At 30.5% G+C, this 13433-nt stretch overlaps 1 protein-coding gene across 1 annotated transcript; it reads right to left on the bottom strand.

The window, feature by feature from the left end:
• Positions 1–2243: 2243 nt before the first annotated feature.
• On the bottom strand, positions 2244–9884 carry LOC7470206 (protein LIGHT-DEPENDENT SHORT HYPOCOTYLS 10). Its single transcript, XM_002305709.4, has 2 exons — positions 9132–9884; positions 2244–2693 (listed from the first exon to the last, which is right to left on the bottom strand). The coding sequence occupies exon 1, from the start codon at positions 9688–9690 to the stop codon at positions 9157–9159; it is 534 nt and encodes a 177-aa protein (XP_002305745.1). The 5' UTR covers positions 9691–9884; the 3' UTR covers positions 2244–2693; positions 9132–9156.
• Positions 9885–13433: the final 3549 nt, after the last annotated feature.

Here is a 13433-nt window from a genome sequence, read left to right as displayed (position 1 = left end):
TTGCCATATGCTCTTTATTTTTATATGCTCCATATCGTTGTACCTTACAAAATGGTACAATAAGTATAAAATAAGTCAGTGATTTTGTCGTCACTAACCGTTACAAAATGGCACAACAAGTGATGGGCCAAGGGTTAACTTACTCTTTTGTCCTGTTACTATATAATTTACCTGCCCAATGACATGAATTATATCATTTTTTTTAAATATAAAAAAAATACTTAATCCGGGAAATTGTTTTAGGTATGATTATTAAACTCGGTTCAACAGGTCAAATTTAAAATATCTCGGCCTGACTTATTTAATACCAACTCAATATTAAAATATTTGTTTAAAAATATGATAACCCCATAAAAAGCACAAAAAAAATTAAGAAGCCAAATTTTATAATCGACTACCAAACCTGCTATCTGAGTCATAAATTTCACTGGGTTTAATAACTTTACTATTTTTTAAACTAGTTTTTATTTTATTATGCGACAATAAAAATTGACACTCATAAAATTAAGTACCAACAAAATGTCAGGATATTAATTTGTTTGAGATTATAATAACCTCATAGAAAGCAAATCGAAACAAATCATAAAGACCAATTCAAAATCAACTTAACGTTGAATGATGAAATTAAAAAAAAAAACTAATAAAAAAATTCAATAAAAACTCAATGTTGAAGAATGAAACTAAAAAAAAAATCAAATGATAAAAAAAATTCAAGCGCATGATTTTAGGTGGCCTAGCTATTTTGAAACTTTTTATTTATCTTTTTTTTTCAAATTAGACATACGACGAATCATTGGCCTATTTTTTTAAATAAATAGGAAATGATGTGTCGTTTGTTTGTTCATAATCACAATGGTGTTTCAAAAATCCAGGGGAGTTTTTTAGTCCTACAAATTATTTTTAATCTTATTTTTATTTAAAATCACCTTTAAAATGTCAAAAATCTAATTTATCGAACAAAGAAAAAATAAAAAAAATAATCTAAAATACAAAATCAAATAGGAAAAATATTATTCCTCTCTTCACCTCAATTTACTTTCTCAAGTAAGACGAAAGTTTTAAAAACACACAATTGGATCCCTCTTATTGAATTTAACCTAAAGATCAGTTATTTTTTTGAAATGAATATAACCAAATTGATAATTCTCTCTCCTTAAGAAACTTTTTCTCTCCTTTCTCAAACTTAAAAGATTAAAATGTCAAGAAAATAAATTTTTATACTAAAATTAAAATTATAAAAACTATAGATGGACTAAACATAATTAACCTTTTTTCTATGAGTTTGATATTGGCATGAGATTTTACTTTTTTATACTTTGGTTCTTTTTTGTTGTTTTTTCTTTTTTTTTTTAAGTAAAATTTAAGAAATTAATAATTAATTTGTACATAAAAGGTTGAAATTGAAAAGCATTTAGGACAAAAAAAAAATGATACTATAGATTGCTATACTTTTTTATACTTTGGCTCTTTTTGTTAGATAAAAAGTATTGGCTCTTTATATCAAGAAATTTATAGTGTATGCAGTACAATATTAATAAAATCCTCAGCATTCTCAAAATCTGAAAGAATATTCTATTGGAAAGTTAATTTGAGTGATTTTTTGTTAAAAATATTCCAATCAGAAACTAAACTTCTTGTGGAATATCTGTGTTCCGAGTGAAATATTTTGTTTGAAAATATTATTTTTCAGGCATTGTTATGTGCTGGCATAGCAAACTAATATTTTTGTTTAGGGAATCTGAAATTGTTTATTGCTTATTAGTTTTTGTTTCGTAAAAAATAGATCGAGGATCACACAATAACTTCCTACTTCACTAATATGGCAGTCATTTGAGCTTTTCACTACCTATTTTTAATGCACCTAATATAAATTAATCATAAATGGATCATAAAAAATTATTTTTGATATAACAATTCTAAAAACATAAAAATTAAAAAAAAAAGATTTTTCAAAAGTACAATTAGACTGAAAACAGAAAACAGAAAACGCTGCCTTGACAATAAATCATCGATGGGCATCTTGCGGTGTTATGTGTGGTTTAGTGATCTATTCCGCCCACTATCCATGTGTAGCTGATAAATTAAGGTATGCATCTGGGGAGAAATCCAAGCTCCTCGTATCCTGGAATTAGATTGATTCGGATATATATGAACTAGTGGTAGAGTCTAAAATAGAGTACTGTATATATGCAGTGTAAGAAAAAGCAGTTAGCTAAAGATAAAAATTACTACATGTTCGCATATGTAGGAAATTAACTGAAGATTAAACATGAAGAAAAACTTGGTACTTTGGACAATTGAAGGATTACTAGTAAGTACAGCTCATCTAATGAGAGGCAAGCCCAAAGCTACATTTAGGCAGAAGCTAAAAGCCATTTTCACCATTAGCTGAAGACACTAGTTTTCTTCTGCAGCAAAGAAACAACAGAGCTGGACATATAGTGTTAACGTCTTACTAATTAAGAAGTCGAGGATGTAGTAGAAACATTACGACTACAGTTTTAATTCCTATAAGCTAGGAATAGCTTCTTAGACCAACCTGACAGGACAAGATTATTTAGAAGTAGGCTGTGATGTAACACTATCTGCAAAGAGAGAAGCTAGCTAGCTATATAATAAGTACTGAAGCAGAGGCTAGACCCCCAACATTTGCCTTTCTGGAACTTCATCTCCATTTGTCCTATTTTGTGATCCTGCAAAGATTAACAAAAAAAAAAATGTTACTGCCGTAATTCAAGATTAACAAGAAGCAAAAAGCATATACGTAATTGTTAAATCTGGTTATTTACTTCAGAACCTACAGTCTCTAGCCACTACACTACCTGGACTATCACAGGCCTCCACTCCTAGTGACATTACCAGTTATCGAAGCATAAACTCTTTACCTGATTGAATCTAAGAAATTTCCCCTCATTGACGACAATGTCTCAAGGCCAGAACATACAGCTTTAAATTTTGCGCATAAGACCAAAAGCGAAAAAACAAACAAAGAACAAAATTTGTCATGAACAAAAACAAAGCAAAGAGTAACAGCTGAAGCTTCGAATTGCAGCTATAACAAAACCCAAAATAGCAATAAGAGTTGCCAATAAACTCCGAATTAGCTTAATTTATCTAACTGTAACAGTAACATGTTATCACATGTCATCTTGAGCGAATATATAGTAATATCTCTCAGATAATTAAGGGATCAATATCATTTTCTATTTATAGAAACTTTGGTGGTATCCGAGCTCCAAACCTGGACTGCCCTACACAACCAACTTCATTTCATCAACCATAAATGTGTCTGTACACACACACATTATCATCAAGAAAGTAATATATAGAGAGGGATTAAGGGAGGGAGCTCTATCGTCCAAGGTTAAAGTTTTCGAGTATGTAAATAGTATAGTAACAGTATAAAATCAAGTTAAAGAATAATAGTAGTAGTAATAAAAAGGAACAATCGCATACAAGAACATGCAGCAATCATCCAATTTTAACAAAGTAATAGGTTGCAGAAGAAAAGCTCAACTTCTGTACGTATGACTGTTGACCAGAAGAGATTTAGTGGACGTTTGTAAGTGGACAGGCTTTCGAATTTGAACCAAACAACCCTATAATTAACTAACAGAATATACATAGCGAACTGTAACTTCGTCAAACAATAATTATTACCAAAATCGTGAATTATACACTCTCTTGGAATTGATGTTATGCTTGAGTTTTCTTGCTTCGTTTCTCCCAGGTTTAGTAAAACGATATGTTTCCCTGAAGCCCTAATGAACTCCTCCGATACATGCATGTACACACGTACATTACAAAACCACTCAACAACTAGAAATAATTGTAAGCCTTTATTTCATCTTTCTAGTTAACTTATCAACTTCTTTGCAATGGTTTGACCCTTCGGGTAGGCGTCCATGACTCATACCCATATCATATAGTCAAAAGCCCATAAGAAGATTTCAGTAAACAATTTTCTTTTTTTTTTTCTTCAAAGAAAAGTGTTTATCAGCCTAAACAATATTGTTTGGTTGTGCAGGCAATTAACATTCTTAGGGTTTATTGTTTTCCAAAACTCAGATTAATACTAATCACAATATCCTTTGACACACCATAAGCAAATATGTAAATTATCAATCTGTACTTTCTAATGGAGGTATTACTTAGTTTCTATCCGGTTTTTTTTTTTTTTTAAAAAAGAAGAAAATGGAAAGCAAAATATTGGTCTAAAAAATTGTGTTTTTTTAGACAATTCTACTTCCATGCATGGCTGGATTAGGGCCTCAATGTGGAGGAGTCATTTGATAGAAGTTAATTATTAGAATGAACAGTCATTCAAAGTTTGAAATTTGGATAATGTAAGTATGAAAATGAAAGTTTTTTTTTTTTTTGAAGTTGGTTGAAAGAAATAAAAATGAAAGTGGAAATAAGAATGAAAATTAATATATCAGCGTTTGAGCTTTTCAATTTTTTTCTATTTAGGTTTCAGTATTTTTATTTTTATTATTTGCATGTTTAGATTTTCAAATTTATCTGCCCAAGCAGTTTTGTTAGTTTTCGTCTATTGCATAGGAATGTGCCATATTGACATGTTTGCCGATTGTGAATGAAGTTTTTAATTTATTTCTAATTTAATGTCCATCTATTTTTTTATTGTATTTTTAATTTCAAATATTTATCAATAATGTGTTTTTGTTGCATTTCATTAGTTAATTGCAAATTTTCACGTCATGAGTCCAATATACATAATTGTGAGTGTCATATTGAACATGTAAAAAAGGAAAAAAAAGGAAAAAAAGGAAAAAAAGTTGAAAAAATAAGTTTATTGCTTTGTAAACTAAAATTGAAGAAATCCACCTTTTAGTTGTTTATGGTATTATTATGATAATGTTTTGTTGGATTTATTATGATTTCTCTTTGTATTACAAGGCTGAGTTGGTCTTGATGATTGGCCATAAGTAAAAGCAATTACATGGTGGTGAGTTTTACCATGAAAAGTTTGATATGGATTTGTATTTTATTTGTTTTTTTGTTCAATGGAATTAAAAGAGTTTATTGAGAAAGTATTAAGAGTTTTACAAAGTATACAACTTTCTTATGTAATGAAAATAATTCAATTTATTAGAATTTTGAGTTGGATATTTATTTAATTGGTAAGAAATTGAAGGAATTAAATGGATATAAATTGTTTTCAGTTTTTTTTTAAAGAATTCTTTTTATTTTTTACGTGATCATACATGGCATAAGGATGGGAAGTGAATGTTGAGTGAAAACATCACAATTATCTAATTTTTCTTTTATATATATAAAAAGAACTCAATTGATAAATTTTCTAAATTATTGATGCACAAATAATAAAAATATAAAAAATTAAATAACAAAGACAAAAATACTACAAACACACAATTAGAAACCAATTCAAAGTTAATGCATATTAAAAAAAAAAAACATAACAACATTACTACATGTCAATTCAATAGTTATATATATATACACAAACAACACATAACAAAAGCACTTATCTAGAAAAATTTAAAGAACCACACACTTAAAAAAAACTTATGTTTTCGGGATAAAATAATAGTTTGACATGGTATTAAAGTATTGATAATCAAATGGTTATGAATTAAACTTTACTACCTTCACTCTTTTCTAATTATTATTAAATCAACATAATATAGTGGTGTTTTATACAAGTTTCAAGATCAAATAATTTTTACTTATGAAATGATGTTAGAAATCATAGAAAAATTATTTTTTGACCAATGAATTCGCACCTGTATTTTTCATTTCATCAAATTCTTTTTATGTGTTGTCTAGGCTTTTTTTTTTCTAAGGGACTTAAATACCCATGTACTTTTAATTAATTAATATCATAACTTCGATTATTATCGATCGAACAAACAAACAAAAAAGTACGCATCTTCATGTAAAGTTATTATTATAATCTTTTCATTCATTCATGTTAATATTATCGTCCACACCACCCTTCCTTTTGAGTAGTGTTTTTTTTTTAATTTAGACAAATTATACTTAATTGATTAACAATACAAGTGCTCAATTGACCAAATTGATAAAAATACAAGATGAAAATAGAGGGTTTAGCTCAACCATCAAAGTATCATGGCTATTTTTTCCCCTCATGATCATCGTTACCCTTCAGTATGGTGTCTTTTCACATTCAGTCTTCTTGTTAATCTAATAAATAGTTATTACAAGTTTTAAATTTCAGTTCGCTTTCAAGTTACAATTTAAAACTTCGTATTTTAATAAAACATTATTTTGATTCTTTATTACTCATTTTGATTTCACTATTCCCATTCATAATTGAGATTCTTTCAATTCCATTCAGGATTTTTTATGGTATTTTTTTAAAGGCTGATACAAGTACAAACTTAAATAGCAAAGAAAAAAATTAATTGCTAACTTTGCTTAAAATGTGTAACTACTTTCCTTATTCACACTTCTTAATACCGGTAAAGCAATTGATAGAGACTCTAGTAAAATGAAGAGTTAGAGAATTTCCATCATAAAAAATTCTTCCTTACCTTCTTTCTTTTGTTTTTGTTTTTCTCTTGAACTAATATTCATGCTAAAACTTTGAACTTCACAACAAAAGAAAAGAATATTTTAAGAAGACAACAAGAAATATATATATCGCTCGAGATTTCATAAGCAAAATTTGACTCAAGGATTGAAGTTTTGTGATTAGAAATTTATTTTGCCTATCCAAATAGATGGATGAATCAAGTTAGGAGCGGTGAGTTTATTGAATAATTAAAGAGTGATGTGGATTGTTAAGAGTCAATAATGATAGTCATTACAACATAGAAGAAGAAGCAATTGCCATGATTGTGGGAAGGGTATCAAATATGTCAAAGAATCATCTATATTTAATAATTTAAATTTTTACGTGAGGTCTCAAAATATAATTTATATAATTTTTTAAAACATCTGCTCAAGTAAAAACTCTTTAAACTTGAAGGTTGCACAAATTTACTCTACTTTATGTTTAATTTTTATTTTTCACTAACAAGATGTGGCGGGTATGGCCATATAACTTTGAACTTCACAGCAAAATTAATGCCTTTTGTTTTTGGCATGATGTACTGACGTTAGTCTCATTCATATCCATGGAAGTAAATGTCCATGGGAAATGAATTCAAGAAAACCAATCTATGCGACTCAGCTATAAGCTAATTTTGAATGTCATTTAACATGTTCTTACCTTCAGCTCCTAAAACCGTAAGACGTCCCCTATATTAGGTTTGTTCAGAAACTAATTAAAGCATTAATTTACATTAAAAATAATTTTTGATTTAGGGTTACCGTACAAGATTAATTTAATGCAGAATATCCATTTCCTGTCCAAAACAAACTCTTATAAATGAAATTGATTACAAATTCAAGAATAGCTTGTTTGCAAACAGTACTTTCGCATTTGAGATTGGAAAACAAAATTTTATTTTGTTTCTGAAAGATGGAGATTTTAAAAGCACACATAAGTCACTTACCGAGATACATTGTGGAAACTGTAATATACTAACAGAAACAACGAATCGTTAATTAGGATATGAGGTTTAAATTAAAAGTATATATATAATCCTTGCCACAACTATGGCGATTGCTTCTTCTTCTACTGTAATGACTATCATATTGTCGATTCTCAACCACGCACATCACTCCGTATCCATTAAACTCACCATTACTAGACATCTCCTGAAAATTAACTCGATCCATCCATCTATTTGGATAGGCAAAATAAATCCCTAATCACAAAACTTCAATCCTTGAGTCAAATCATGCTTATGAAATCTGGTTTAAAGGAGATCAAACCTTATATCCCAACAAACACTTTTTACACAATCTTTGAGAATTCATAAAGACAAATAGTGGGTAGTGATCAAGAGACTTTACTTTGGATTAAGAGACGTAGCAAGCTTGATATTTTGTTTATTAGCTCAGAGGAACGAATTAGTTAATTTTCATAACAAATTTGCAAATAAGGAAGTTCCTCAGGACTAAAATTCAAGATCGCCTGCTTTTGAAATAAAAAAGATTCTTTATTTTCATATATTTCAGTTTTTTTTTCTCAAACAAATTAATTTCAGGGAATGCAAATGGATGTGATGAAATGCGGACAACCATCCATTCAAATCTATAGAAGACAATAATGCAGTGTACAACACTTCCTGGGACAGACATCATATGTGCTGACTCATAATTTTACCAGCGTACCTGCTTTCACAGATCTCCCTCGAGCATTTTTTGAGATTTCTGGCTATTAACAAGACTAATGGTTTTTTACAATGAAAGCACATACACATACAAATACAAGGTTTTGGTTCCACAACAAGAAAAGTAATAAAAAATAATATAGTTGGGAGTTTAAATATTATGAGACTATAATTATATATGCATGTTAAATCCCAACGTCAATGTGTATAAAAATCACATGCAACGTATGACATATCACATGATGGTCATTCGAATCATGGGGAGCAAAAAATCACGCAGAATCACAAAAGAGGCAAAACAAGGCAAAAAGTAAAACAGGCTGCGAAATTTATTTAATCCAATTTGGAAACAGCACCTGAACAGTGTTTTATAGCGTGATGTGAGAGAGAGGGGGGGGGGGGGGGGGGGGGGGTGGGGGGGGAACAGAATACTATTCTCCCTCCTTTCCAATAATGGTAGTTGATGTATTCTTGAAATAATAAATAAGGGTAAAAGCTGTTCAGGTAAATTTTTCATTTAACTAGAGAGTTGTTTCATCTTGCACAGTCTTGAAAGTGATATCAGATTAGGGTTTTGGAATGTGGGTTTAGGGTTTATGACAGAAAACGAAAAACTCCACACAAACTAGTTTCCGTATGTCATGAAGCCTTTCAATGTATTGGAAATCCAATCAATCACTGCCGTTCGACTTCCTTCTACTAACACACGTACGCTATATGTCTTAACTCAGCCATACTATTTTCAAGAATTGATTAAGTTTTACCTGGTTATTTGCTTGCCGTGTAGTTAAATTAAAGATACATTTATATTTAGCCAGTCTTGCTATAAGATTTTCTAAACTAAGCACAAGATTGGTATATATGTATTTAAATGTTATGTATGATCTAGAGAGAAAAAATAATTACCATTTATCGGAAGAAGCCAAAGGACTTAAGCTGTCTGCATCGAAGGCTTTGCTTCGTCTCTTGGCCTTATTTGAGTCTTCTTCTTCTTCTTCTTCTTGTAAGGAATCCCTCTTGCCTTAGCTTGACACTCTTTCACTTCACGCAAATAAACCCGAATAGCTCCATTTCCAAAAGGGTTAGTCTCCGCTGATCCTCCATGCTCCTCAAAAGCTGCTCGAAGGCGTCCGATTAGGGCATCAAGGCTCCCCCAAGCTTGCCTTAGAGGGCATGTACAAGGAGCAGGAGGATCAGGTTGTCCAAAGAAGACGCACCCATGTAGATGAACCTTAGTCTTGCCAAACTGATCAAGATACCGAAGGAAATCAAGCACATGATTGCAATTACACTGAGATAATGAAACTGGGGGTCTCTGATTCTTCAAGTACTGCCCGAAAGTGTTCCAGTCTCGCCGTTTCTGCGACTCATACCGGCTCAAAGGAGCTGATTGAAGCTGGTGGTGATCGCCTCCAGATCGCGAAGAGCCTTCAGCAGAATCTTTAGGCCTTTGATCACCTGACATGATTAATTTCTTTTGCAGAGAAAATGATCAAGACTATTTTGACAAGAATTGAAATTAAGAAAACGGGTGGGTGATGGAGAAAGAAGGAAAGAAAAGAGATGAAAGAAGAATAGTGTGATTGTGCAGTGGGGGGGGAAGCTTAGGTCTCATGAGGAGACATGAAATGGGCCCTATGAAGGTGCTTTTGTTCTCCTTTTCTTCCTCTCGTCCAATTAGCAACAATTTTGATTTCTTTTCCTTTAATGACACTATTTTGCACTAACTATATTTTTAAAATAAGATTTACAATTATTAACCCATTGCTATCATCAATACAATCATCACCATCATTTTCATTTGAATTTCGATCATTGCTACTGTGTATATGTGCTTAATGGCTAATCAGTCGGTGCAGTAGTCCGAATTAGCAACTCTGTTTAACTCGCGTGTGTGTGTGTAATATTTGAAGTGACGAGGTTGAAATCGCATCTAGAAAAATGTATTATTGATCCACGAAGTTTTAGCTAGTGAAGAAAATTATTACCCACCATCAACTAGTAAAGTAAAGACGACCAAGCAACAATACAGGATATGGTATTTAATTTAGTGGAATTGCTGATGTATTCTTTCTTTATTAATATTAATGGTATCAATATGTTCTGTCCTTATCTTCCATCCTTGTTTTTCAAATTTTACATGAGTAACACACAAAAATTCAGCTGGCCATAAGAGATACTAATAAATCATGTTTTGAATTTCTGAGCCCATTTCTTTGTCAGGTTTTTTAGTGCATAATTATGCAAGGGTGAAATGACACATACACATGAACATGCATGTATAGATGTATCGAATTAAAACGGATAACATTCATAGGAGGTTTGTGTTTTTCGTTTTTTTATAAAGAAATTAGGGTGCTGGCTTGTGCAAGAAAATACAAGTTCAATGGGATGCTAGGCCTACCAGCTGCCTTTCAATTGCTTGATTTTGGAGGCAACATTTTGAGTCAAAAGTTCGAAATTGAAAAAAGTTATTTTTGGCCTTTGAAAACGAGGAAGATAGCGCCGATGGGATTTTCCGTTTATACGGGGGTCCAAAATAATAAGCATAGTTTTACACATACAATTACATATTTGAAATAACTCAAAGCTCTTGGTTATTTTATCGATCAAAGGAAAAAAAATCTCGATGCTCTTCCCAAAATTGTGTTTGTGATAAATTTTGTTCAAGGTTAAATTTAAATTTGTTAGTATACATGTTCTATATAAAGTAAATATAAGAATATAAAATAATATAATAGAGTTATTGAAGTTATTGATCATCATAAGATTTAAATATTTTAAATTAAGTAAACCTAGATTTAATTATTAAATTCGATGCGATAATAAAACTATTAAGGTCCAATGACTTAGTAATGATTTGAGGATCCAATCCATAGAGTATAAATTGCAAGTGAGAGATTCATTATTGACAGCCAATTATTAAATTCCATTCAAGTTTTCAAATCTCCACCATTCTTAGAATTTAAACTTGAGACTTTCAAATAAAAATCGAAAATCTAAACTACTGGATATCCTTATGTGGTATTCAATTTCCAAAGTCAAAGATACTATAATGCGTTATATATTATATTACAAAGATGTAATGCAATTATAGTGGCCTCAACTTTTTTAATTTAAGAAGCCAAGACACATGAACAGCCCAGAAAAATGTAGACTTGTACCATGGCTAGATGAACAGTCCAGAAATACAGCAAAGCTAGCGAATAGGTTCGTGTTTGATCTAGGGTAGAGTGATTTGGGATGCCCAGTTGCAAAAAAAAAAAAAAAAAAAAGAGTAGACATACTCTAAAAATTACGTTGCAAGGATTGACCTGGCGGCCATTTGTGTCTGATCGTTAGGGCTCTCAAACTCCAACAGCGCACCGTATCAAGGTAAGGAAATTTTCCATATTAATGTAAAGATTTAGATTGGAAGAATAATTCCTTTATATTGAAAATAAGTTGAAAACACAAGACACTGAAAAGGAGGATTGATAAAAATTAGTGAGACATCTTTGCAAGATGGGTCCGAGCCGCAGAATATGGCACTGATGAATCATAGTGTTCTTTTGGAGGACAGTGCCTTCTGTACAAGTTGTTTCGCAATTCAGAGTGGCTCTCTCGGTGAGCTTCGTACTCTATGAGAATTATAAATATGCGCACATCATTAACAAATATTGATATTTCTACTAATTTGTACATTTATTTTATTTACAAGAAAGGTCGTCGAATGCAACTACACCACCCAAAACTTGCCCTGTCGGCAATCTCATTTCTTCACAGAACTAGGAAAGGCAGGGATAACACTAGATAATAAACTAGTTACCTCGATGGTTGGTTGGCCTAGTAAATTGATCACTTTTCTATATTATTATATTTTATAAGTTCACTTTTCTTATAAATTAAAGAGAGAAATTTTATATAGAAATAAAAAATAAATTGATGGATATTATACACCAAATGACTAGGTAAACTAAGATTTGTTGATTTCACTGTACAAAATACTTTTTACTAGAATAATATTTTTAATTTTTTCAACTTTTTTCTCAATTATTTTTTTTCAATTGTGTCGTTATAAATTAAGTTAAATAGTATTTCAAGCTCATAATTTATTTTTAATTTTTTTTTATAGAGTTTTTAAAAGGTCAAAAAAGTGTTGTGACATTAAGTGATTGTTTAGTTTTGAAAGATGGAGTTTGGTTTTGTTGGTTAAAAAAATTTATATTTTAAGAACAAAATTTGACAATAAAACAAACATACAATCCATTTTTGTTATTGTGTTTTCAGTCCTAGGTTTGAAGGAAGAGAGAGAGGGTTACAAAAAAAAATGATAGAGGAGAGAGAACATTTGGTTGGCCATATTTCGGCAAAAAAAAAAACCTTTCTTGATGTCAATGGCATCGTTTTCTCAAGAGAAGTTTAATGGTGATGATATTTTCCTATAAACATGCTGGAAAAGTAGATTGAGGTCTATTTATTCTTTTTAAATTTGGTTGATTTTTTTTTAGAGTGATATTAAGGTGTTTTAGCATTGAGAATTGGTTTATCAATGTGTTTGGAGTGTTTTTGAGGTATTTCTAGATAAAAATAGATTTTCAGGGCTCAAATATTAGACCTTGATTTTTTTATCATCAAGGATGGCTGTATAATAGTTAATCGGGCGACAAGTTATTTGCCACAGCAAGTGACATGTTGCTTGTTATGAAAAAAATGGAGTCATCAGCTCCTAAAAAAAATGAAAAAAATTAGTTAGGCACACGTCTAGCCTTATTTCTAATAAGCTAGGTGTGTTAGGCACTTAAGTTTCTTGCCTTGACTATTTTGTGGTTTTTTATGCATCTCAATCTAATTTTTTAATTAATTTATTTAGAATATACTACATGTATTTAAAAAAAACACTATTTTTCAAATTTATTTCTTTTAGAATTAGTCGTTGGGTTCGAATAAGGAGAGAGAGGGTAGCTGAAAAATAATAGATAAGATAAAAAATAAACATTTGGATAACCATATTTTAACAATAAAAAATGATCTTTCTTAGTATCAATGACTTCGTCTTCTTAAGAGGAGTTCAATAGTGATGTTATTTCCCTATAAAAAATATTGAAAAAATAGATCATGGTCCATTTAGTTTTTTAAAATTCGGTTGATTTTAATTTTTCTTAAAGTGACTTTAAGGTTTTTTTTTTTTGCAGGGAATGAGTTTATCAAGGTATTTACAATGTTTTT

Source organism: Populus trichocarpa, chromosome 4 (assembly GCF_000002775.5).
Source record: "Populus trichocarpa isolate Nisqually-1 chromosome 4, P.trichocarpa_v4.1, whole genome shotgun sequence".
In the NCBI taxonomy this organism is placed as follows: Eukaryota; Viridiplantae; Streptophyta; class Magnoliopsida; order Malpighiales; family Salicaceae; genus Populus; species Populus trichocarpa.
The sequence above is the reverse complement of the archived record's forward strand: the minus strand, read 5'-3'. Positions and strand labels throughout refer to the sequence as shown.

Bases quoted from the DNA above. Each gene is read 5' to 3' on its own strand.
- LOC7470206 (XM_002305709.4), bottom strand. From the start codon at position 9,690: ATGTCAGGTGATCAAAGGCCTAAAGATTCTGCTGAAGGCTCTTCGCGA.